Below are 24,578 nucleotides of genomic sequence, written 5' to 3' on the forward strand. Positions count from 1 at the left end.
CAACCGGTGATTGCCAGCCATACCCGCAACCAGGGTAGTGTGAACCCCCACCTGCAGATGGCCTTGGAGGAGCTCGCCACAGACAATCATGATGGACGACTGGAGCTGATCCTGAAATTCCAGGAGCGGGCTGAGCGACAAGCCCAAGCTGACCGAGAGGCTGCGGAGCGACAAGCCCAAGCTGACCGAGAGGCTGCTGAGCGACAAGCTGACCGAGAGACTGCTGAGCGACAAGCTGACCGACAACACCAGCTGGAGCTAGCCCGGATTCAGAAGGAGTCGCCCTCTACGCAGACCCGTGAGTCCAACAGTGCCAGCTGCTTTAAACCTCGTCCTGAGCACTTCCCTGTGATGGAAAAGGATGGGGACTTGGACACATTTCTGCGAGGCTTTGAAAAGGCCTGCAGGCAGTATCAGCTGCCCATGGACCAATGGGCAAGATATTTGACTCCAGGGCTCAGAGGAAAAGCTTTGGAGGTGTTTGCTTCCCTCCCTCGAGAGCAGGATGGAGACTATGAGGCCGTCAAGCAGGCCCTGATAAAAAAGTACCAGCTGACTCCGGAGGTTTACCGGAAAAAATTCAGAACCCTCCAACGTGGACCACAGGACACCTACCGTGATATGGTAGACGGGCTCAGAATCAACTTTGAGCAGTGGATCCAAGGACTGTCAGCGACCACCTTTGAGCAGCTAAAGGACCTGATGGTGAAAGACCAGTTCCTGCATCTGTGTCCGACTGAGGTACGGCAGTTCGTGATGGATCGGGAGCCACCTGATGCCAATAAAGCAGCGCAGATCGCAGACACCTACGAGGCCAACCGGAGACCAGAGGTGCGGAAGCCGGTCGTCGCCAGCTGGAAAGGGGGTAAGCCATCAACCACCATCCCTGCCCCTGCCAGCCGACCTTCCGGAGGCCTTTTTCCCGTTGCCAAGGCCCTGCCTGCATCCGATGCCCGCAGGTGTTATTCCTGCAACCAGACTGGTCATCTCAGCGCCACTTGCCCAGAGAAGCAGAGGAAGAACCCCCCATCCAAGGCCCCAGGGCCTAATGCTTCAGTTCTTTTGGTGGGTGGGCCGGTTGGGAGGGCCTGTGAAAACTTTCAGTCTGTCAGGGTGGGGGACACTCTCACTGTAGGCCTCAAGGACACTGGGGCCGAACGAACCCTCATCCGACCCGAACTGGTGTCCCCTGAAGCGCTTATTCCAGGAAAGACCCTGACTGTCACTGGGATTGGGGGCGTCCGATGCCCCTTGCCCATGGCCCGGGTTTTTATTGATTGGGGTGCGGGGAGTGGGGTGAAGGAAGTAGGAGTATCCAAAAACCTACCTGCAAATGTTTTGTTGGGAACTGATTTGGGGAGGATGTTTGCTTATTATGTCCCTGACACCCCTCCCCGATCTGATACGGTTGGTAAGGTTAATGCTAATAATGTGAATGTCAATGCTTTACATGATGATGGTGATGATGATGATGATGATGATGATGATGTTGTTGTATTGGAAGGTGCAGGAGAACTCAGCCATGTCACTCTGCGGGGTGATGTTGCTGAGGATCCCCTAGCAGGAGCAAATGTCAGTGCCAAGGGTAATGGGGAGAGGCACGAGGACCATGAAGCAGGTGGTGCGGTGCCAGTGACCAGTGTCACAACAGAAGGTGACCTGGCTGATGGTAGCTGCCGCATACGTAGCACTGTGCCTGAGGTAATGGAGGATGATGGAGAAGTAGTTCTCATGGCCTCTCAGGCTAATGAGACGGTGTTATTCCCCGGGGAGACGGCCTATATAGCCGCTGTTACCCGCAGTCAGAGTGCCCAGAATGCAAGTAACGCCCTGCCTTCTGGACCCTCCTCGGACAGAGGAATAACAGGATCAGGTATGGACCCAGAGCCGGTCCCAGAGGGTCCCAGTGAGGACGTGGCCTTAACCTCACTTCTGGCTTCCTCCAGCCAGGAGTGTCAGGCAGCTCTTCACTCAGATGATAGCCTGGAGACGTTAAGGAGCCTCGCGGAGAAACCCACCTCCGAGTCGGATAAGGAGAGGGTATTCTGGGACCAAGGGAGGTTGTACCGGGAGACAGTTCCCTGTACACCCCAACAGGAGTGGCTGAGGGAAAGACAGCTGGTCGTCCCCTACCCATTCAGGGATGAGTTGTTGCGGATCGCCCATGAAATTCCACTCGCTGGACACTTGGGGGTCAGCAAAACCAAGGCCCGGCTGTCTCATCACTTTTATTGGCCCAAAATGAGGACAGATGTGGTGAACTACTGTCGATCCTGTACCACGTGTCAAAGAGTGGGAAAGTCAGGGCCGGCCCCCAAAGCCCCCCTGATCTCTTTGCCAGTGATAGAGGAGCCTTTCCAGAGGATTGCTGTGGACATTGTGGGACCACTGGCCATACCCAGCAGCTCTGGAAAACGATTCATCCTTACCGTGGTAGACTATGCTACCCGGTATCCGGAGGCAGTAGCCCTGTCCTCAATTAGGGCGGATAAGGTGGCGGACGCCCTCTTGGCCATCTTTTCGCGAGTAGGATTTCCCAGGGAGATGCTTACCGACCAGGGGACTCAGTTCATGTCACGCTTAATGGAGGCCCTATGTAAGAAAATGCAGGTGCAGCATCTGGTATCGAGTGCGTATCACCCACAGACCAATGGTTTGTGTGAGCGATTCAACGGTACCCTCAAACAGATGTTAAAAATGCTGGTTGAGACCCAGGGTCGCGACTGGGAGCGTTACCTCCCACACCTGCTATTTGCTTACAGAGAGGTTCCACAGGCCTCGACGGGGTTCTCCCCCTTTGAGCTCCTGTATGGCAGGCGTGTCCGAGGACCCCTTGGGTTGATAAGGGAATTCTGGGAAGAAGAGCCGAGCTCCCCAGGAGTGTCCATCGTGGAGTATGTCATGCGCTTCCGTGACAAGATGCAGACCTTGACGCAGTTGGTGCATGACAACATGGCGCAAGCCCAGGCTGACCAGAAGCATTGGTACGACCAGAACACTCGAGAACGGACCTACCAGGTGGGTCAGAAGGTGTGGGTGCTGGTCCCCGTACCAAAGGACAAGCTTCAGGCGGCCTGGGAAGGCCCGTACGTCATTCACCAACAGCTCAACCCGGTCACCTACGTGATCACCCCTGACCACGAGCGGGGTAGGCGGAAGGCGTTTCACGTTAATATGATGAAGGCTCATCAAGAACGTGGAACCTGCGTCCTACCGGTCTGCAACCTGCCCGAGGATGGGGAGGATGACCCCCTCTTGGACATGCTCGCCCAAGCGAAGGCCAGCGGGTCCCTAGAGGATGTAGAGCTAAGCGACTTGCTATCCGCAGACCAGAGGTCTCAGATGCAAGCAGTGCTGAAACCCTTCCAAGCAGTGTTCACCAACCTGCCTGGCAGGACTGAAGTGGCGGTCCATGAAGTGGACACCGGGAATCATGCCCCACTCCGGCGGACAGCCTATCGAATCTCCGACGAGGTGCAGCATGTCATGCGCCAGGAGGTCGAGGAGATGCTGCAGTTGGGGGTGATTAAGCGGTCCAAGAGCGCGTGGGCCTCACCTGTAGTCCTGGTGCCTAAGAAGGACCGGACCACCCGGTTCTGTGTGGACTACAGGGGGCTCAACGCTATCACCGCCTCTGACGCACAACCAATGCCACGCATTGAGGAGCTGCTGGAGCGGTTAGCCAGCGCGAGCTATCTCTCCATTATGGATTTGAGTCGGGGATATTGGCAGATTCCCTTGAGCCCCGGGGCTCAGGAGAAGTCCGCCTTTATCACCCCCTTCGGATTGTATGAATCCACGGTCATGCCCTTCGGCATGAAAAATGCCCCTGCCACGTTCCAGCGAATGGTCAACCACCTGCTCCAGGGACTGGAGAGGTACGCAGTAGTGTACCTGGATGACATTGCCATCTTCAGTCCCACCTGGGAGGATCACCTCGAGCATCTGCAGCAGGTGCTCGGGCGCATTCACCAGGCGGGCTTGACCATCAAGCCGGGAAAGTGCCAGATGGGCATGAACGAGGTCCACTACCTGGGGCACCGGGTAGGTGGGGGTACTCTGAAGCCAGAGCCTGGGAAGGTGGACGCTATCGTGTCCTGGCCCACCCCCAGGACCAAGAAGCAGGTGCAGTCCTTCTTGGGCACCGCAGGGTACTATAGACGCTTTGTGCAGGACTATAGTAGCCTTGCGAAGCCCTTGACAGACCTCACCAGGAAGAGCCTACCCCATTCCGTCAAATGGACGGATGAATGCGAGGTGGCCTTTAGGGCTTTGAAGACTGCCCTGAGCAGCTCTCCTGTACTAAAGGCGGTCGATGGCACACGGCCACTCTTAGTACAGACCGACGCCAGTGAATTTGGCCTCGGTGCTGTACTCAGCCAGGTCGACTCGGGGAACCAAGAACACCCCGTGTTGTACCTAAGCCGGAAACTGCTGCCGAGGGAAGTGGCCTATTCCACCATAGAGAAGGAGTGCCTGGCCATTGTATGGGCCCTCAACCGCTTACAGCCTTACTTGTACGGGCGCCCCTTCACTGTCGTGACTGACCACAACCCCCTGAGTTGGCTGCACACCATGTCAGGTGCCAACGGAAGGTTGTTACACTGGAGCCTCACCCTCCAGCAGTACGACTTTACCGTTCAACACCGCAGGGGCAGCGAGCATGGCAATGCCGATGGGTTGTCCCGGCGAGGGGAGCCTCCAGACATACGCTTGGAGGAGTACCAGAAGGTCCTACCTCCATAGCGCAGTCAAAAAGGGGGAGGTGTCAGGCAAAAGGTATTTTTGCCCGAGTTTTAAAAAATGAGAGATGTTTTAAAAAAGAAAAAAAAAACCACCCCCTATCTGTTTGTAAGTGAAGACATAGAACTCACTTTTGCTTTTCCCCAAACCAGGAATTTTTATGACCCGCCATAAAACCTCAGTCCATGGCAAGCACTGGAACAAACCGGAAAATCCCTCCAAAAAAATCCCATTGTTTAATTGTACAAACGTTTTATGCCAATTTTAATCACGCACAGGTCTGACAGAAACATCGGAACCACGTTTTTTGAATGCTCACCTTTTTCCCATTACAATAGTATAACTTGCATAACTGAGGAATGACCGGGAACTGAGATAATGGATTCTGAGCTTCTGAGCGTCATAGAGGTTTCATATTTAATATCTATCTTCATGAATATTGGTGACGGTCAAGATGATGTCTCCCTCTTGGATGTGGGACCCCCCCACACCAAGATATGGAATCTGAAGGATCTTTTAGGTCTTCTGCAGCTGGGTGGGCTCGCAAAGCCGAGCCCCCCTTGTAAGGTAAATAAGGGGTGTTCCCCAGAGTTTTGGCTGCTTACTAAAAAGCAAATCGGCCATTTTCAGGTCATTCTTCTCAGGGACGTCGAACGCACGCACATCACGCGGCGTAAGAAGAATCACCTCTAATTTCCGGGGAGCCGTCCCTCCCACAGAATCTGAGACCATCACCTTGTGAAGCAGGTTTTGCTATTACTTATCCCTTTTATTTTAATAACTGTTTATGCATACATGTAAATTGTCTCCTTTATAATATCTTGTATATATTTTGTAAACACTGCCCACCTTTTGGGAGTAAATCATTAATTATTTACCAGTTTCTTTCTTCTTGTCCTATGTCGAGCAAACACGTTCCTCACCCGCTAATTCACGTTACCTACCAGGTACCCGATCCACCTGTTAAGCGATCGGTGGTGGCAGTATACCAGTATTTATGTGATATTGTGGTTTGAGGGTGGCTGGTCGGAGGTATATATACGTTCCTGGAAGGAACTGGTGGTATATATACGTCCTGTCACATCACGTGCCACAATAGTCGACATAAATTAGAGCAGCTGCACCCGTGCTTATCCTCTGTCAATACCGTGTTTGACCAGCAGGATAAGGGGGCGCCAGAGAGCTGCAAGGTCTGACCCAAGAGTGGGTGTTGTTTTCGTGACATGGACGGTGAATAACCAAAAAACTTTCCGTTGTAAATAGTTTGCACTTCTTCAAGTGCCCCTTTATTGGTTTTATATTAAAACTTATATTAGACTTATATTACTTTATATTAAAACTTTATATTAAAACTTATATTAAACTTTATATTAGACTACTGAACAAAAATCCGTTTAGCATGGCCGAAGACGTGGTCCAACACCAGGATCACCTATGCCCTGCAGCCACGCCCAAGGCCTACGTTTATGGTTTTCGGACGGGTCCCTCATGTTGCACCTTGCTTAGTGGAATGGACACCCGATTACAGATCGGGCTGTAGCCTGCTAAAAATGTTTTATGTGAGAAATGTTTTATGAGTATAAAGAAAAATGTTCTTTGAAAAGTTTTATATAGTAACCTGTAACGTTTAAGGAATATGCCTCCCATAAAGCGAAGAAAAGTTTGGTTAATATCTTCCATGCGAATGCATTCTAGAAAAATTGTATGTCTTAAACCGTGTTTTACTCTGTTCCAGCCTGCGGACGTGATGTGTTCTACCAGGGGGGTATGTGGCACCCCTGAGGGTTCTGTCACCACAGAGGTACTGCATCTCACCCAGAGGTGTGGTATCTCACTCTCAGGTAAGGAAGGAGTACTGCCCGGGACCCTAACACCTGCATCCAACACTACACTACTCCAGACCAGCAGGAGGGGCAAGATGCGTCGCTTCTCTGCTGAGCCCTGTCCCTGGCTGGAGTGGGGGGGGACCAAAGTAGGGGGACCCATGTAGTGGGTGTGGGTGGAGGAAGTAAATCAGGGGAGCACTTGTTGGGAATAGTATAAAGTGGGAAGCCATCTTGAAAGGACAGATCAGTCTGAGAGGAGAAGTAGTGGGAGCAAGAGCTGTGCAGGAGCTCTGCTCAGGGAAGCAGGGGCCTGGCCAGAGAGGCCCAAGACTGAAGAGAGAGAGGAGCAGGAGAAAGGCTCCAGCAGTGAAGAAAGGATCCCAGGGGTACGGGCAGTGCTGGAGGCAACCCGTACGCCCGAGTCTACCAGGCGGTGGAGGGGTCAGGTCGCACATAGGGGACCGGTCCCTAAACTAGCAGAGTTCTTTAAGCCTCAACTAGGAAACCGGGGGCTGCAGTATTTCAGGTACTGCAGCCACAAGCCACATCTGTCTCACCAAGGAGGTGGCCATAGAGCACCCAGGGGACAGAGAAGACGTCGCCCGGCAAGGTCCGCGGTCACTGGATTGGGACACTAGGTGTGAGGTGCAGGGAGATGGCCAGAAGGAACACACAGAAGGGGGTCCTGTTATGTACTCCGGAAGTACCTGAGGGTTGGCTGAGCCCCTGCCCGGTGAACGCAGCACGACGTGGGAAGTTATGATCTGCAGTTGTAACCATGAGCAAAATAAGAACTGTGAGTAAATCCGGAAGACTGCACCCCACTGTCTTTGTCAATTATTACTGCTGCGCCATCACCCCCTGCACTACACTGCACCACGAGTACTACTTTCATAACAGCAACATCTACACTGCCCTGGAGCTAAGCTCTACCTGTGGAGAGCTGAACCAACTCTGCTGCATTTACACCAGCTCCAGAGGACCTGCTTCGCAGCAGCAGCTCCATATAGCCGCATACCGCAGGTGACGTCACGAACTGTATATAAGAACTATAAATCCCCTGTAAATATCTCCTTTTATTAACTGCCCTGGGTCACGGACCAGGTCACCGCCACTGTGACAACTCCCCTAGCAATGACCGGCCCGGCACCGAGTACCCCACGGTCCAGGGGGCGCGTCATATACAAGTCATTACCCTGGAAAGGATGTTCCTTAACATATTTCCCAGGAAAATGCATTTTGGTTTCGTTTTTGTATGTTTTATTGTGAGTCCGTTAAAGTGGTGTAATACTCTGACAACATTGTTGACAGCAGTGACCTGGGAGTCAGAAATGCTTCCAGGGGTCTTCCCCATGCTGTTCCCATGTCATTTGAGCACTGTTCCCATCGATTTGGGCAATTTTTAGTCCCTCTGCAGACCGCTGGGGGGAGCCGCCTGAAAAATGTTCGAGTTTTCCATAGATCTACATTGGGCTCGTTACTCGGACCGAGCACCCGAGTATTCCAATTTGCTCGACTCGAGCAACGAGTGACCGAGCGTTTTAGTGTTCGCTCATCACTACTCAATATGTTTTTTGCAATACTGACTATTTACAACAAGACTTTTGGTGCTTCTGTGATCTGCCTCAATTTGTTAGCATTCAAGAGTGCTGCATCCCTCTGTAACAATTTTTGACATTTAACAATCAGATAAACCTCATTTTTGGCTCATTTTGCCTGAGGAAAATAAGCTGCATAATAATTCTGCACACCGTGATAAAGGGCTTGTATCCTTTGACCGCACCCTCTCCATTGCACAAATACACATCACCTGATCTGATTAATCTAATAAGCATTCAAGCTTAAAGAGATTGGAGTTGGAAAATCGGCAAAAAATTGATAATATGGTTAAATACTCACTTATCTAATAATTCTGCACATAGTGTAGAGAAGTCTATAAGATGAAGATCATAAAATCACCACACACAGAGCATGCTGAATTTAAAGTAAAAAGTCAATTGGCAGTCATTGCATTACATGTAAATAGTCCTATAGATTATAGCCACCAAGCCATGTATTACGGCAGACTACTACTACTCCTCCCTAATTATCTCTGACAATAGCCAGAAGGAAGAAGAAAGTAATTTCCATTACAACAGAGGGATGAAATGTGGTTCCCTGGGAATATCTAAATAACATTAAAATAACAGACCACATGTACAGCCGGTGACTTCTTATATATTCTTTGATACAATTCAGATGAATAGAAAATGCACATTAAAGATGTAAGGATGAAATTATGTTTAATGGGTTTCCGAAATTATGAAAAACAGAAAAGGGCTTAGATGTGTCTGAATGGGCACCATCATTCAGTAGTTATGTTTAAATTTCCTTTTTCAGATCTGTTTAACAGAAGAGTTGCTGTGGGTACTATTAACAGTGTAAAGGAATACAGTTCCCATGATTTCTTACCCCTTTCACAAGCGTTGCCTCTATTTACAGCTGCCTACATACCTCTTTAATACAAGGTGTAAGATAGTGCTCTACTCCCTTACCGTCTTCTCTGCTATCATTTTTTTCACTGCCTCAACATTATCTGTTACCCAGCATGAGAAACATGATCCCTCCAGAGACAGAGAGGTGTTGGTAGGAGTAGGGGGTATACAAGGCATGAGATGCGTGATGCCCTGCACTACAGTGTAAAAGGGGAGGATAAGGGGCAAAAATACCTGTTCAGTACACTGCATGTCACACAAGTAGAAGATGAACACCTGGAGCATGATAACATCAATGCACATAAATTAGCTTACAGAGGTATCTATGCAATGTGTCGTGTACGTGAATAAGCTTACTGCATGTAAACCAATTGCACAATATTTTTAGGATGGATAGTCCCTTTAACCCATTCACACAACCTGATGTACAGTGGGGAAAATAAGTATTTGATACACTGACAATTTTGCAAATTTTCCCACCTACAAACAATGGAGAGGTCTGTAATTTTTATTGTAGGCACACTTCAACTGTGAGAGACAGAATCTAAAAATAAAAACCAGAAAATCACATTGCATGATTTTTAAATAATTAAATTGCATTTTATTACATGAAATAAGTATTTGATCACCTACCAAACAGCAAGAATTCTGGCTCTCACAGACCTGTTAGTTTTGCTATAAAAAGCCCTCCTACTCTGCACTCATTACCTGTATTTATTTCACCTGTTTGAACTCATTAACTGTATAAAAACAAATATCCACAAACTCAATCAATCACACTCCAACCTGTCCACCATGACCAAAGAGCTGTCTAAGGACACCAGGGACAAAATTGTATACATGCACAAGGCTGGGATGGGCTACAGGACAATAGGCAAGCAGCTTGGTGAGAAGGCAGCAACTGTTGGCATAATTATTAGAAAATGGAAGAAACACTAGATGACTGTCAATCTACCTTGGTCTAGTGCTCCATGCAATATCTTGCCTCGTAGGGTAAGACTGATTCTGAGAAAGGTCAAGAATCAGCCCAGAACTACATGGGAGGACCTGGTCAATGACCTGAAGAGAGCTGGGACCACAGTCTTAAACATTACCATTAGTAACACACTACGCCGTCATGGATTAAAATCCTGCATGGCACGCAAAGTCCCCCCCGTTCATGCCAGCACATGTTCAGGCCCATTTGAAGTTCACCAATAACCATCTAGATGATCCAGAGGAGGCATGGGAGAAGGTCATGTGGTTAGATGAGACTAAAATAGAACTTTTTGGTATCAACTCCATTCACCATGTTTGTGACAAGCCCAGGGGGATGGGAACGGGGATGGTACCCGGGCCTTTGCCTGGCCTTGGGGATGTCGCGGTGGTCGGCTCCCGGGCCCGTACCCTGGGATCAGCTTTAAAAAGGGGATTGTATATTGGGATAATAGGTTTGTTACTTTTATGAAAGTTTGTGACGCCACCTGTGGTTTATGGTGAGAATCACCAGCACTGCGCAGTCCACTGAGGCCGGTGATAAGGCAGCTCGATGGTATAGCTCCCCACAGGTGGAGCTAGGCCTCAGGGCAGCGGACGGAGAGGGGATGCAGGACAGGCGAGACCCAGCCGGGTCAGAGCAAGAACAGGGACAGACACGATAGTCACTTCAGTACCTTTTACTGATGGAAATTCAGGCACGTCCCGGAGCACTGTAGGGTGAAGGGTGCATATCAGGATCCTCCCCAATGAGCGGGTGTAGGGACTTCTGTTTCTTTGCCTCTGCGCAGTAAGTTTCTGACCTGCCTGGAGCTAGGCCTAACTTTATCTCTGTCCTCCTCCGGCTGACGTTGTGGTAGGGGCTTCTCTTGGAGTGCACGCTACCAGCTTACGGGGCCTATGTGTCTCCTGGCTCTGTTACGTATCAGCTCTCTGGTGAACCTGGGACCTGTAGTTCCCCAGGGATTCCAGTTATGCCTTACTGGGTCGTAGAGATCCCGGTAAGCTCGGACCTGGTGTCCGGTATATGTTTCGGGGTGAGCTTGGTAAGCTCCTCTGCCCCCACTGCTACTCACTTTCCACTCGCCTTCGGCCATGCTCGGGCCCTCACTAGGCTATACACACTAACGGCAGCTTGCCGCGCTTCACCAATCTTATGGCACTGGCACACCTAAAGCTCACTATTCTGAGCTACAACTGAGTCTTAGTCTGGATGAGCTCCACTGCAGGCTAGCAACTGCAGGAGCTGCAACAGGCTCTGTCCTCTGAGGTAACTTTTCAGAGAAACTGCTGAATCACTCTGTACTCTAAACTAGACTAGACTAGACTAGATTGAACTACCTAGCTCCACCTTCCCTATTTATATCCCTAACGGGCTCCCTCTGCTGGTCTGAGGTGGAAGGTGGAGATGTGTGAATGCTTATGGGGGCCTCTTGTGGAGGAATCCATCAATGCACTCTTCTAGGATCTGTGATACCAAGCGCAGCAGGGCGTCACGTTCCCCCCTAGCAAAGCTCAGCACTCCCGGGCTGAAGTACATTTTAAAACAACAACAATAGGAAACATGAACAATCTTCTCTTTATGGGAGGCACCAAGCTTAAATGTTGCATAACAATATAAACAAGTACAAAGCGTCCTCAGAATTCAAGTCTCTTATGGTGAGGTTTAGCAATTATATACAAGAAGCAGTTTTTGGGCTGCACATAGTCCTCAGCCACGAAGTTCTTAGGTAACTAAAGAAGTCATTAGGCAAAACACAAAGTAATTTACATATGCATGAAAATACACAATAATTCAGTACAATCATACACAATAACCCAGGGGTAACTATCTTACTGAGTGTATCTGACAGGGGGTTTACCTCGCGTGCTACGTGTTGTTCTGCGCAGTGCGGTGATCTGTGTGGTATTAGAGTCTGTATTTTCAGTTACCCTACCAGTTCTACGTGTGACTAAGTTGTAAAACTGCCTTAACCTCTCTCTGGATCTAGCAAGTTCACCATTGGCTGGGCCCTCTTGCTCTGCTCCTACCGGGAATCCTTCATCCGGTGATAGTTCTTGAGCTGGCTCTTCTGCAGCACTAGGCTCTTCTGCAGCACTTACAGGTTCAACTTGCTGTGGAGGGTTTTCTGGCTGTTCGAAGAATTGGAGTGTTGGAATGATTATTGCACTTCCTATTTGAGGCCAATCTGCTGGGAAGTCTCCTAAGTCAGTGTGTATCACTGCTTCTTTAGGTTCCTCCGGGATTGTGAGGGGCACTTCTTCTTGGGGTTTCAGTAAGTCTGGACACAACTTTAGGTGTTCCCTGGACACTGTTGCAGACGTTCTTCCTCCATCTAGACTAATTAAGCAGGTCTTCTTATTATCAAATCTTGAATTCAACACAGTGTAGGGTTCCCTCTCCCACTGGTCATCAAGTTTGTGATTTTGTCTTTTCCTAGTCAATACTACTTCACCAGGCGTGAAGTGTTCTGAGGGCGCGTTTTTCTTGTAGTGCGCCTCCTGCTTATCTCTCACCCGAGTGAGACTGTCCTCGACACAGGCTTGTACCCTCCTGTACTGCTCATGTCTGGTCGTGTCCCAGTCCTCAATGGTCATATCAGCTTCAGGCTCAACAACACCAAGCTCCAGATCTATGGGCAGCTTTTCTGGCTTTGCTCGCATGCGATATGCCGGAGTGCAGTTGGTGGAACTTACTGGTATGTGATTGTACAGATCTACAGTACTAGATCAGGTAGTAGGTCTGGCCACTGATTTCTCTCCTCAAGTGGTATGGTCTTTAGCAGGTCGATGATGATGTTATTCATCTTCTCGCGGAGACCATTGGTTTGTGGGTGGTACGGTGTAGTTCTTATCTTCTTACACCCGTATAGATGGCAGAACTCCTTGAACAACTCAGCCTCAAAGGCCGGGCCTTGGTCCGTCAGCACCTGCTCAGGATAACCATGGGGTCTACAGAAAGACGCTTGGAACATCTTTGCTGCCTTCTCTGCCGTCAGGTCTTTGACGGGGGCGACCACCAGGAAACGTGAGTAGTGATCCACCATGGTCAGAGCATAAGAGTACCCTGACCTGCTGGGGGACAGCTTGACATGGTCCAGGGCCACGATCTCCAGGGGTCGAGTCGTCTTGATGGGTTGCTGGGGTGCCTTCTGGCTGCTGTAGTCTTTTCTTCTAAGGCCACAGGGTCCACAGTCCTGGCACCACCGCTCAATGGAGCTGCGCATTACTACCCAGTAGAATCGACACTTCAGCAGGGTTTCTAGCTTTTTCCAGTCAAAGTGCCCCACCTGATCGTGGTAGGCCTCCAACACCATTTGGATGTCTGTCTTGGGGACCACTATCTGCCATACCATCTCATGGGTCTTTGGATTGACGTACCTCCGGCACAGCTTCTCACGGTAGATAAACAGCCGGCTTCTCTCGTTCCACAGCTGTTTGCTTGCGGAGACGCTTCGTTTTCCAGGGAGGAACCTTCTTGGGTTATCAGCTCCTTAATGTGGCTGACAACCGGGTCACTGTCCTTGGTCTCTTTCCAGCTGTGGTGAGGCAGGGGGTTTAACGTCTCTCCACGCTGCCTCCTGGAGGCTCGTTGCTCGTGGATTATCCCATTCCGGTGAAAGGCAGGTAGCTCAATCTCTTCCAGGTCATCCACTTCTTCTTCTGTGTCTGACTGGTGAGGCATCCTGGACAGGGCATCGGCGTTGCCGTTCTTGCGGCTGCCCGGTATTTAATTGTGAATTGATAATTTGACAGCCGAGCCATCCATCATTGTTCCAGTGCCCCTAGCTTAGCTGTTTCAAAATGCGTCAAGGGGTTGTTATCAGTGAAGGCAGTGAACTTACTGTAGGCTAGATAGTGCTTGAACCTTTCAGTGATGGCCCAGACCAAGGCCAGGAACTCCAACTTAAAGCTGCTATAGTTCTCTGGGTTCCTCTCGGTCGGGCGGAGCTTCCTGCTTGCGTATGCGATCACCTTCTCTTGGCCATTCTGCTTCTGACTTAAGACAGCTCCCAGTCCTTCGTTGCTGGCATCAGTATACAGCAGGAACGGTTGGCTGTAGTCAGGTTAGGCTAGGATCCCATCACCTGTCAGGATCTCTTTCATCTCCTGAAACGACTCGGCTTGCTCCTTACCCCAGTGGAATGGAGGATTTCTGCCTTTGGGGGACTGCCCTACCAGGAGGTCTTGCAGAGGAGCTGCTTTCTTGGTGTAGTCTTTTACAAACCTCCGGTAGTATCCTACTAGTCCCAAGAAGTGACGCACCTCTTTGAGGTTCTTCGGCTCCGGCCACTTCTGGATGGCAGTGACCTTCTCCGGGTCTGGTGCTATCCCTTCTGGACTGACAATATGCCCCAGGTACTGTACCTTTCTCTTGAGCAGGTGGCACTTTGAGGGCTTCAACTTCATCCCGTACCGGGACAGTGACTCAAATACCTCTGCCAGGTGCTTCAAGTGGTCATCGTACGTTTTGGAGTACACTATTACATCGTCCAGGTATAGTAACATAGTCTCGAAGTTGCGGTGTCCCAGGCAGCACTCCATCAATCTCTGGAACGTTCCGGGGGCATTGCAGAGTCCAAACGGCATACTGTTGAACTCGCCGAGTCCCATCGGGGTAGTGAAGGCCGTCTTCTCCCGATCCTCCTCAGCCACAGCTACTTGCCAGTACCCACTAGTGAGATCAAGGGTGGAAAAGTAATTTGCAGACTTTAAGGCAGCTAGGGACTCCTCTATGCGTGGTAAAGGGTATGCATCTTTATGTGTAATGCGATTTACTTGTCGGTAATCTACACACATTCTCATGCTCCCATCCTTTTTCCTAACTAGCACTAGGGGAGCTGCCCAGGGACTACAACTATCCCTTATTACCCCCGCCTTTCTCATGTCGTGCAACATTTCCTTAGCCTTCTGGTAGTGTGCTGGTGGTATAGGCCTGTAACGTTCTTTGATGGGTGGATGGTCACCTGTGGGGATATGGTGTTGAACCCCCTTAATCCCCCCGAAGTCAAGTGGATGTTTACTGAACACCTGCGCGTATTCTTGAACCACCCGGTGTACACCCTGTTTCTGATGGGCAGGAGTGGTGTCTGTCCCAACATGGAGCTGCTGACACCAATCCTCCACCTGGGTTGCAGGGTCATCATCCTCTCCTTCATCTGGTGAGGTTAAGGACTCCGCCTTGTGAATGCAGTTGTTATTTACAGCATGTAATTTGGCAACAGTGGCATAGCATGGTAACCTGACCTCATCTTCCCCACAGTTGAGAAGACGGACAGGCACCCTCCCATTGCGTACATCTACCACTCCTCTGGCGGTTAAGAGCGTGGGTCTAAGCTCGGAGCAATGGGGTTCTACTACCGCCTGGTAGCTCTGTCCTCTAAGACCTATAGCAGCTCTACACCAGATAAACATTTCACTCATTGGGGGGATCACAATGGGTATGGGGTCCGTCACCCGCACATTACCGATTTCACCGTCTGTTAACCTTACTTGCTGTTGGTACATCAGGACTCGGATCTCCTTCTGCAGCACCCTCCTCTGTCCTGGTCTGGCAGGGTCAGCTATCTGTTTGAGCAAGAACACAACTTCTCCCAAACAGTTACCAACAATGTTAGTTCCAAGTACCATATACAGATTAGTATCATCAGGATTAGTCTCTACTACAATTAGTCCCTGGTCCTTCAGCTCCACTCTCCCCACTTTTACTGTCACATTCTTAACCCCGATTAGGTTAAGGGGGAGTCCATTTGAGGCATAAACAGAAAGATTTGGGGCTGGCGGACGTAGGTCGTCCATGGACCAGAACCTCTTGTAGAGGACGTCAGGCATTATGGTTACCTGAGATCCTGTGTCCAGCAGAGCGTGCGTCGGGATGCCGTCCAGCACAATGGACAGGAAAGGTCTTCCTCCGATGAACCTGTTGTACCAGTCTGATGGGCCTGGGGAGTTTACTCCTGGGTATCGGCACTCGGACCCAGGGTTTTCTCGTTTAAAGGACAATTCTGGGCGGTGTGTCCGGTCTTGCGGCAGCGGTAGCAGGTAGGGTCCTTCTGTGGACGGCGCTGGTCACTGATCCTCGTAGAGGGTGGTGTTGTCCTCCTCCTCCTTCGCATCCAGGGAACATCCTCAGGGCTATCGGCTAACAGGATTTTCCCTCCTTCCTCCGCCTCTGTCCGCAGCTGCAGAGCACTCAGCACAGTGGTCAGGGTTTTACTCAACTGGCGCACTTCAGAGCGCAGACTGTCCAGCTCTCTAGGGGACGTTGCTGGAACCTTGGCTTCAGCAGCCACTGGGGAAAAGGTGGGTCTAGCAGGCACTGGGGTAGTCCCACCCTGGTAACATTGGATGGCATTTGTTTCCAGGGGCTGCAGTCCTTTTATAGCCATGTCCTTAAGATTGTCAAAGGTGGCATCTGGATGATCCAAGGACCACCAACGCACAGTCCTGCTCTCCTCTGGAGACCTCAGTCCCCGGATAAACTGTTCCTTCAGCATTTTGTTTTCATTTTCGATGCTGGTCGGACAAACCTGTTTCAGAGCCCGCAGGGCCCCTTGTAGACGCCAGGCATAGTCCCGAACATTGTCCTCCGGCTGTTGAGAACAGTTGTAGAACCTCATCCGGAGGTCCGCCTCAGTATGATCCTCAAAAACAGTATGTAGCTTTTTAAAGATTGCGGACACTGACTCCTGGTCTGCGGCCGACCATGTTTCCACTTCCCGTTCCGCAGCACCAGTCAGTTGTCCTTATACAACAGCGGCCCCTTGCTTGCCTGTCATAGAGTACATGTCTAAGATACCAGATATCTTCCATTTGAATCCAGACAGGGTATCTGGTTTGCCGTTGTACTGGGGGAGCCACTTTGCTCCAGGAATATACGGTAAAGTTATGGGAATGACAGGAGTTACAGGCGCTGCTGGTGGAGCGGCCGCCTCGGCCTGCACGGCGTCGGGCGCGGGTTGAACATCAGGGCCGTTAACCGGTATTCCGGCGTCATGCTGTTCCTCGGACATTCTGGCGCCCCCCTAGTGAACCGTGGCCTACCTTCTTTTCTTTTCTTCCAGGAGGCCGCAGCTCCGCAGGTGACGGTCGTCTTCAGGACCTTGTGTCACTTGCGTCCTACGTCAGAGCGTTCGGCGACGCTCCTTCCAGGACCTGGCGCTTCTTGGTTTGACGTCGAAGCGTGGGGCGTGTCCGGGGCTTTGCGCGCTTTTGCAGGTACGCCCCTCAGTTTCCCACGGTTACGCCCTTCTTCTCGCTCGGCGGCCAAACAATGGCGGCAATCTTCACCACAGTTTAACGTACACAGTTTTTTTAATTAAAGGCGCACAGTACCCGGTGGCAACAGGCATAACACTCCGTCGTTGCAGCGGGCACACGATCCTGTTCGTGACGCCAGGAAAGATGACAAGCCCAGGGGGATGGGGACGACTCAGTACCCGGGCCTTTGCCTGGCCTTGGGCATGTCGCGGTGGTCGGCTCCCGGGCCCGTACCCTGGGGTCAGCTTTAAAAAGGGGATTATATATTGGGATAATAGGTTTGTTACTTTTATGAAAGTTCATGACACCACCTGTGGTTTCTGGTGAGAATCACCAGCGCTGCGCAGTCCACTGAGGCCGGTGATAAGGTAGCTCGATGGTATAGCTCCCCACAGGTGGAGCTAGGCCTCAGGGCAGCGTATGGAGAGGGGATGCAGGACAGGTGAGACCCAGCAGGGTCAAAGCAAGAACAGGGACAGACACGATAGTCACTTCAGTACCTTTTACTGATGGAAATTCAGGCACGTCCCGGAGCACTGTAGGGTGAAGGGTGCATATCAGGATCCTCCCCAATGAGCGGGTGTAGGGACTCCTGTTTCTTTGCTCTGCGTAGTAAGTTTCTGACCTGCCTGGAGCTAGGCCTAACTTTATCTCTGTCCTGCACCGGCTGACGTTGTGGTAGGGCCTTCTCTTGGAGTGCATGCTCCCAGCTTACGGGGCCTATGTGTCTCCTGGCTCTGTTACGTATCAGCTCTCTGGTGAACCTGGGACCTGTAGTTCTCCAGGGATTCCGGTTATGCCTTACTGGGTCGTAGAGATCCCGGTAAGCTCGGACCCGGTGTCCGGTATTTGTTTCGGGGTTAGCTGGGTAAGCTCCTCTGCCCCCACTGCTACTCACTTTCCACTCGCCTTCGGCCACGCTCGGGCCCTCACTAGGCTATACACAATAACGGCAGCTTGCCGCGCTTCATCTATCTTATGGTGCCGGCACACCTAAAGCTCACTATTCTGAGCTACAACTGAGTCTTAGTCTGGATGAGCTCCACTGCAGGCTAGCAACTGGAGGAGCTGGAACAGGCTCTGTCCTCTGAGGTAGCTCTTCAGAGAAACTGCTGAATCACTCTGTACTCTAAACTAGACTAGACTAGACTAGACTGAACTACCTAGCTCCACCTTCCCTATTTATATCCATAACGGGCTCCCTCTGCTGGTCTGAGGTGGAAGGTGGAGATGTGTGAATGTTTATGGGGGCCTCTTGTGGAGAAATCCATCAATGCACTCTTCTAGGATCTGTGATACCAAGCGCAGCTGGGCGTCACATTTGGAGGAAGAAGAAGGATGATTACAACCCCAAAAACACCATGCCAACCTCGAACCATGGTGAGGGGAAAAAAATCATACTTTGAGGGTGCTTTCTACTAAGGGGACAGGACCACTGCACTGCATGTATCGCAAGGTTTTGGCCAATAACCTCCTTCCCTCAGTAAGAGCATTGAAGGTTGGTCGTGGCTAGGTCTTCCAGCATGACAATGACCTGAAACACACAGCCAGGGCAACTAAGGAGTGGCTCCGTAAGAAGCATTTCAAGGTCCTGGAGTGGCCTATCCAGTCTCCAGACCTGAACCCAATAGAAAATCTTTGGAGGAAGCTGAAACTCAATGTTGCCCAGCGACAGCCCCAAAACCTGGAAGTTATGGAGGAGTAGGCCAAAATCCCTGCTGCAGGGATTTTGCATTTTATTGCATGAAAACAGAACTTTCATGCATTTTATTGCATGAAACTTCTGTTTTCATGCAATAAAATGCAAATTAATTATGTAAAAATCATACAATGTAATTTTCTGGTTTTTATTTTTAGATTCTGTCTCTCACAGGTGAAGTGTACCTACGATCAAAATTACAGACCTCTCCATTCTTTGTAGGTGGAAAAACTTGTAAAATCAGCAGTGCATCAAATATTTATTTTCCCCACTGTACATCTGCATCAGGGTCCGCGTGTATAGAGAGAGCTCAGGAGCTGAGGTGGCTCCATACTGGGCAGATGCTGATTGGTAACAGCAGCAGCCCAAGCTAGCTCTGATCGCTGCTGTTAACCTATTTAACCCTCCGTCAGGGGCAATATGTTTCATAACGAGTTTAGGGGCATTGCGCCTGTCAGGCAGAGTCTAGAAAATTGGCTATATTTTCCTTTTTTTAAAATTTCAATGCTCTAAAAGAGATCAGTTACCTTAATAGGAATGTAATAAATGGCTTCTCATTTTTCACACATCCTTTAAAGTTAGGAAGGTACTGGGAGGAGGGTGTTTCCCAGACAAACCACTGAAAATAGAGAAATGAAACTAAGTGAGCTGCGCCTGTCAGATCAGTTGCCCCTGACGGAGGGTTAATGCCACTATCAGTCAATTACAGGTGGTATTTAAATGATTTGGTTGCCAGTGTCCACGCTTACATCCTCAAAATCACTAAGAAGTTGCCATGGGAGCCGAGGTCCTACTGAAGTCCCCTGTCTCAGTCATTTTGGTCCTCCCAGGAAGCCCAGTTCTAGTTTGATCTATAAAATTATAAAATTAATTAACCCGAGAAAAAAATAAAATGCTATTATTTTTCAGTAAGCAGACCTCCACAAATAAAAGCAATAAAATGTGATCAAAACATCCTATGTACCCCCAAAATGATATAAATGAAAACCATAACTCATCGCACAAAAAAACAAGTCAGTACTATTGGCGGAAAAATAACAAAGTTATGAGTCTTAGAAAATGGAGATGCAAACCATTTTTTTTTTTCTACAAAGTTAAGATTTTTTTATCCACAAAAATATACATGTTCGGTATTGCCATAATCATACTGATCTTAGGAAACGTATTCCTAGATCATTTTTAATCCAAAATGAACTCCGTAAAAAGGAAAAAAAAAAACCATGGTGAAACTGCATTTTTATTTCACTAATTATCACCAATTAGAAATCCCTCACCATTTTTCAGTGCGTTATATGATAAAGTGAATGGTATAATTCAAAACTACAACTCATCCTGCAAAAAATAAGACCTCATGCAGCTACAGTATGTCGACAGAAAAAAAGTTATGTTTCTTGGATAAAGGAGAGAAAACAAAATGAAAATATGGTCCTATCTTGAAGGGGTTACCAAACAATTAAAGGTAGCTACAAAACATGTTATTGCCTGCTTTAGTCCACAGTTCATAATATTCTTAAATTTCAGGTTACAATCATGGAAGCGTACATAATTCTGTGCTAAGCATTTTCTACATTTTTATTGCGCTAAGAGCTCCACTGTTCTGATGTAGAACTCCAAACCATTTGCACGTACAGTTGAATGATCCAATTCTGGCTGCCTACTGTCATCACTTAAAGTGGTTGTCCAGGTTGGGATGAAAGTCTGTAGTAACTCTCTGGGACTGCAGACTTCTGAATCCTTACAGCATACGTGCCGCACGCTGTCGAAATTCTTCGTTGACAGCAGCGGAGCTGGCGGTCACTTGACTGCAAGAGTGAGATTTGCATGTATGGATTCACATGCCAAATAGATGTACTCGGCTTTGCTCAGTCCACTTGTATTGAGTGCACATCTAGTCAGGATGCAGCTTTCCGCCTGTAAATTCCATACTTGCTGTCACGTGAATGCCCACTGTCGCCTCCGCTACCAGAGAATCCTAACAGTGTGCAGTGTGCGTGCTTGTCAGGATTCAGTAGTTTGCTGTCACATGGAAGTGACTGCAGACTTTTATCCCAATCCTGCACGACCCCTTTAATGTATACTGCTTATGCATTGACCTCACCAGTATACAATAAGCCCCTTGGCTCCCACCAGCCGAGGTGGTCTCTGGAGTGGACATATCATTGGTGCAACCTGTGCAGCCACACAGGGACCCAAAAGGTAAGGGGGCCAGTTCTACTTCCAAAGCAAATGGAATTATGTATTTGATGAGCTATTAAACAGCAACGGGCTCATGTACTTTTCTTGCATAGTGGCCTTCTCTATCTGTGTGGTCGACTGCCATAATTTCATCCTTTCAGTGTTTTTACATAGGAGTTATGCAGTTCTTAAGCTATCAAACAAACTAATCAGCACAAACTTTAGCTCTAACAGATATATGGCACTAAAAGCAGGACATTCACTTTAAAGGGGTTGTTCCAAGATGGCATGCTATCATCTATCCATAGAATAGGCTATAACTTACTGATCGCTGGAGGTCCCAGAACCTTGACCTCCCCCACTGAGTATGACAACAGGATGGGATGATGGTTGAGCATGCACGCTACCACTTCATTCAAGGTCGTTGGATCTGATGGAGAAAGCCAACTCGCCTACCTCAGTCAGTCTCAGCCAGGGGATTCAACAGGTGCACATTTTCAGCCGCCACTCCATTCAAACAAGGAACTGTGACCCTCCATCTTGTGATTGATGTGGGTCCTAGCGTACAGAAAGTTATCTCCTATCCTGCAGATACATGACAACTTGCGATCTCGGTACAACTCATTTAAGCTTCTGTTTAATAGTGCATGTTGCCTTACAGGGGTTGTGATTACAGAGCATAGATATATATTTGTGGCGGAGTTTGTGTCTCGGAGGACCGGCACTACGCATTGTGCTGAAATGAGAAAGGAGAGACAAGTTAAGTTATTTTTGCAAATGATCTTTTACCGCCGAATCTCACAGTAGCTAAACTGACGGAGCCAGAATGTTTGATGTGAGGCACAGGCAAAGAATCTGATGAGAGAGATATGGAGGCAACTGGGAATAGACAGAAAGCCTTTAGTGAGCAAAGCAGACGTCTTTCAGAGGACCTTGCTTTAATGGTATGGACATCAGAAACATTCGAAGGGGGCACATTACTTTTATACAATGAATGTATTATTGCTATTATAGACTGAAATGCAGAGAAGAGCACAGTCTGGCAGGAGAGGAGGCTTATTTTTAGTGATAAACCTCTTTTCATGTTTTTGCCCATCGGTCATGTCAATCATTTCCTTCGCGGTCACCTAAAAAATAACCAATTCCACGGGGGTCAGCCTTTCACCCGTCGCTCTTTATCCAGTTGTACAAGCATATAAGAAGCAGAGTGATAACATGCTGTAAAATGTACACTGTCTAATCGCTCTGAATATGCATAATTACTGTACCCCCTACTGATTTTGGAATAATAATATCTCGCCTGATAAGATTAACACAAAACGTTCAATCTCGACAACAAAGCAGGAATGCTAAAAAGGACGAATGGCGCCACGAATTACGTAAAAACACTTCATCATCATTTTTCTCATGGGAATGTTTTCTAAAGGTAATCTCGTTTCTTTCACTAGCTGCGATTCTAGATGACCCAATGGAATGCAGTAGAGGAGAGCGACTTTCAATCACACTAGCCAAGGACAGAATAAACCGGACGCCAGAGAGGCAAGGCAAATCCAAACTGGAGGTGGACATCTTTGAGCTTCTACGAGACAGCGAGTATGAGACGGCAGAAACAAGTATGATTTTTTTTCTACTGAAAATATAAAGCAAATGATCTAAATTATACATTTTAATTAGAGATGAGCAGATCGATTTGAAGAAGATCGAGTCCAAGTCGAATTCCACGAAATTCGCTTTTCCACACAAATTCAAACACTTCGACATTCGATTCACGATTTGTTCCATATAAAAAAAAAATCTTGCCCAACACCATCATTGAGTGGCCTAATGTCAGTCTACATTGCCACGCTCACTTCCCCACAATGATCTGCAGTTGGGAAACCTAAACTAGAATTATTATATCTTGTGCACTGGTGGTCTGACAGAGATCAACGTTTCCAGTTGGCAGTGCTTGCTTCCTCATAATGACCGGCAGACTTGGTTTGCAACTCCAGATTGTGGTTTCCATCTCCAGATCCAACAGGTAAGCGGAATATATACATAACATTGAACATCACCGGAAGTCAATCTCTCTTGCCTGGCATCATCGCTGAGCGAGCTAATGTCATTTTACGTGGCCACACTCGCTTCCCTGCAATGCTCGTCTCTCTCCTTTTCCTGCTCTTAAGGCACAAATATATACATCACTCTGTACTGTAAAGTGCTCAGATAGGATATTACTCCATAGATAATGTAAAAGACAGGATCCGGCACTCATACGATGTAAGGAGAACATGTAGTTTATTAAGGAATCACAATCTAAATTAGCAGCGTTTCGATCTGTAACCCAGACCTTCATCAGATGGATTGCTCTATAGGTAGGGAGTTATATTCATTGGGCTGCTACACTTATCTGTATTGCACCACTTAATCATATCGTCCTACCTATCGCAATCTGTCTGATGAAGGTCTGTGTTAGAGACCGAAACATTAAGGCTATGTGCCCACGATGCAGAAATGCTCTGGATTTTTTCTGAGCGTTTCTGCATCTCCCTGGCAGAAAAAACGCATGCGGATTGTACATGCGGATTGTACATGCGGATTGTACATGCGGATTGTAGATGCAGATTGTACATGCGTTTTTCCTGCCAGGGACAAGGGGATGTGAAGCGTTCTTCACATGCATTTCCGCATGCGGGTTGACAAGCGCTTTCCAAGCGATTTTAGCATCACTTGGAAAGTGCATGACAACTTGGTCACACTATATAAATCCATGCAGCCGGCATGGATTTATATACTGTGACCGAAAGAATGTTAAAAAATAAAAAAATCTATACTTACCTTCTGATGGCCTTTATTTGATGCGTCTCGGCTTGCCGGAAGCTCGCTGTACACTGAAAGGACCTGCCGACATCAGCGGTCGCATGACCCGTCACATGAATAAATGACGTCATGGCAGGTCCTTGAGTCCACCGCGATCTGCCGGCAAGCTAGGACAAAGACACCGGGGGCCATCAGAAGGTAAGTATAATGTTTATTTTTTATTTTATTCTTATTTTTACAGGTTCTATGCAGGGCCGGCTCCAGGTTTTTCTGGCCCTGGGCGAAAGAGTCTCAGTGGGCCCCTTTAACACATACCACGATTCATGATGCAGAGATACGGCGGAGAAATATATATATATATATATATATTTATATATATATATATATATATGTATATATACAGTACAATGCAAAGATTTCACTTCTTACATTACATGAGTAATATCTATTGTAAATTCCACAATAGCTCAGAAACCGGTGAATCGCTCCATACGGAATACTGGCCCCCATATAACGCTTCATACGGAATACTGGCCCCCATATAACGCTTCATACGGAATACTGGCCCCCATATAAGGCCCCATACGGAATACTGGCCCCCATATAAGGCCCTATAAGGAATACTGG

At 48.6% G+C, this 24,578-nt stretch overlaps 1 protein-coding gene across 4 annotated transcripts in view; it reads left to right on the plus strand.

Annotated features, from left to right (window-relative positions):
* The window catches only part of GRIK4 (glutamate ionotropic receptor kainate type subunit 4), a 616,708-nt gene that overhangs the window by 381,776 nt on the left and 210,354 nt on the right, over positions 1-24,578 (plus strand). For all 4 annotated transcript variants that reach the window (XM_073656653.1, XM_073656651.1, XM_073656650.1 and 1 more), the window contains one exon: positions 22,601-22,765. In XM_073656653.1, the coding sequence (XP_073512754.1) occupies positions 22,621-22,765 (145 nt within the window). In that variant the 5' untranslated portion in view covers positions 22,601-22,620. The remainder of the gene's footprint in view (positions 1-22,600; positions 22,766-24,578) is intronic.

Source organism: Phyllobates terribilis, unplaced genomic scaffold (genome assembly GCF_046119375.1).
Source record: "Phyllobates terribilis strain yellow unplaced genomic scaffold, ASM4611937v1 Scaffold_12__6_contigs__length_324123572, whole genome shotgun sequence".
NCBI lineage: Eukaryota > Metazoa > Chordata > Amphibia > Anura > Dendrobatidae > Phyllobates > Phyllobates terribilis.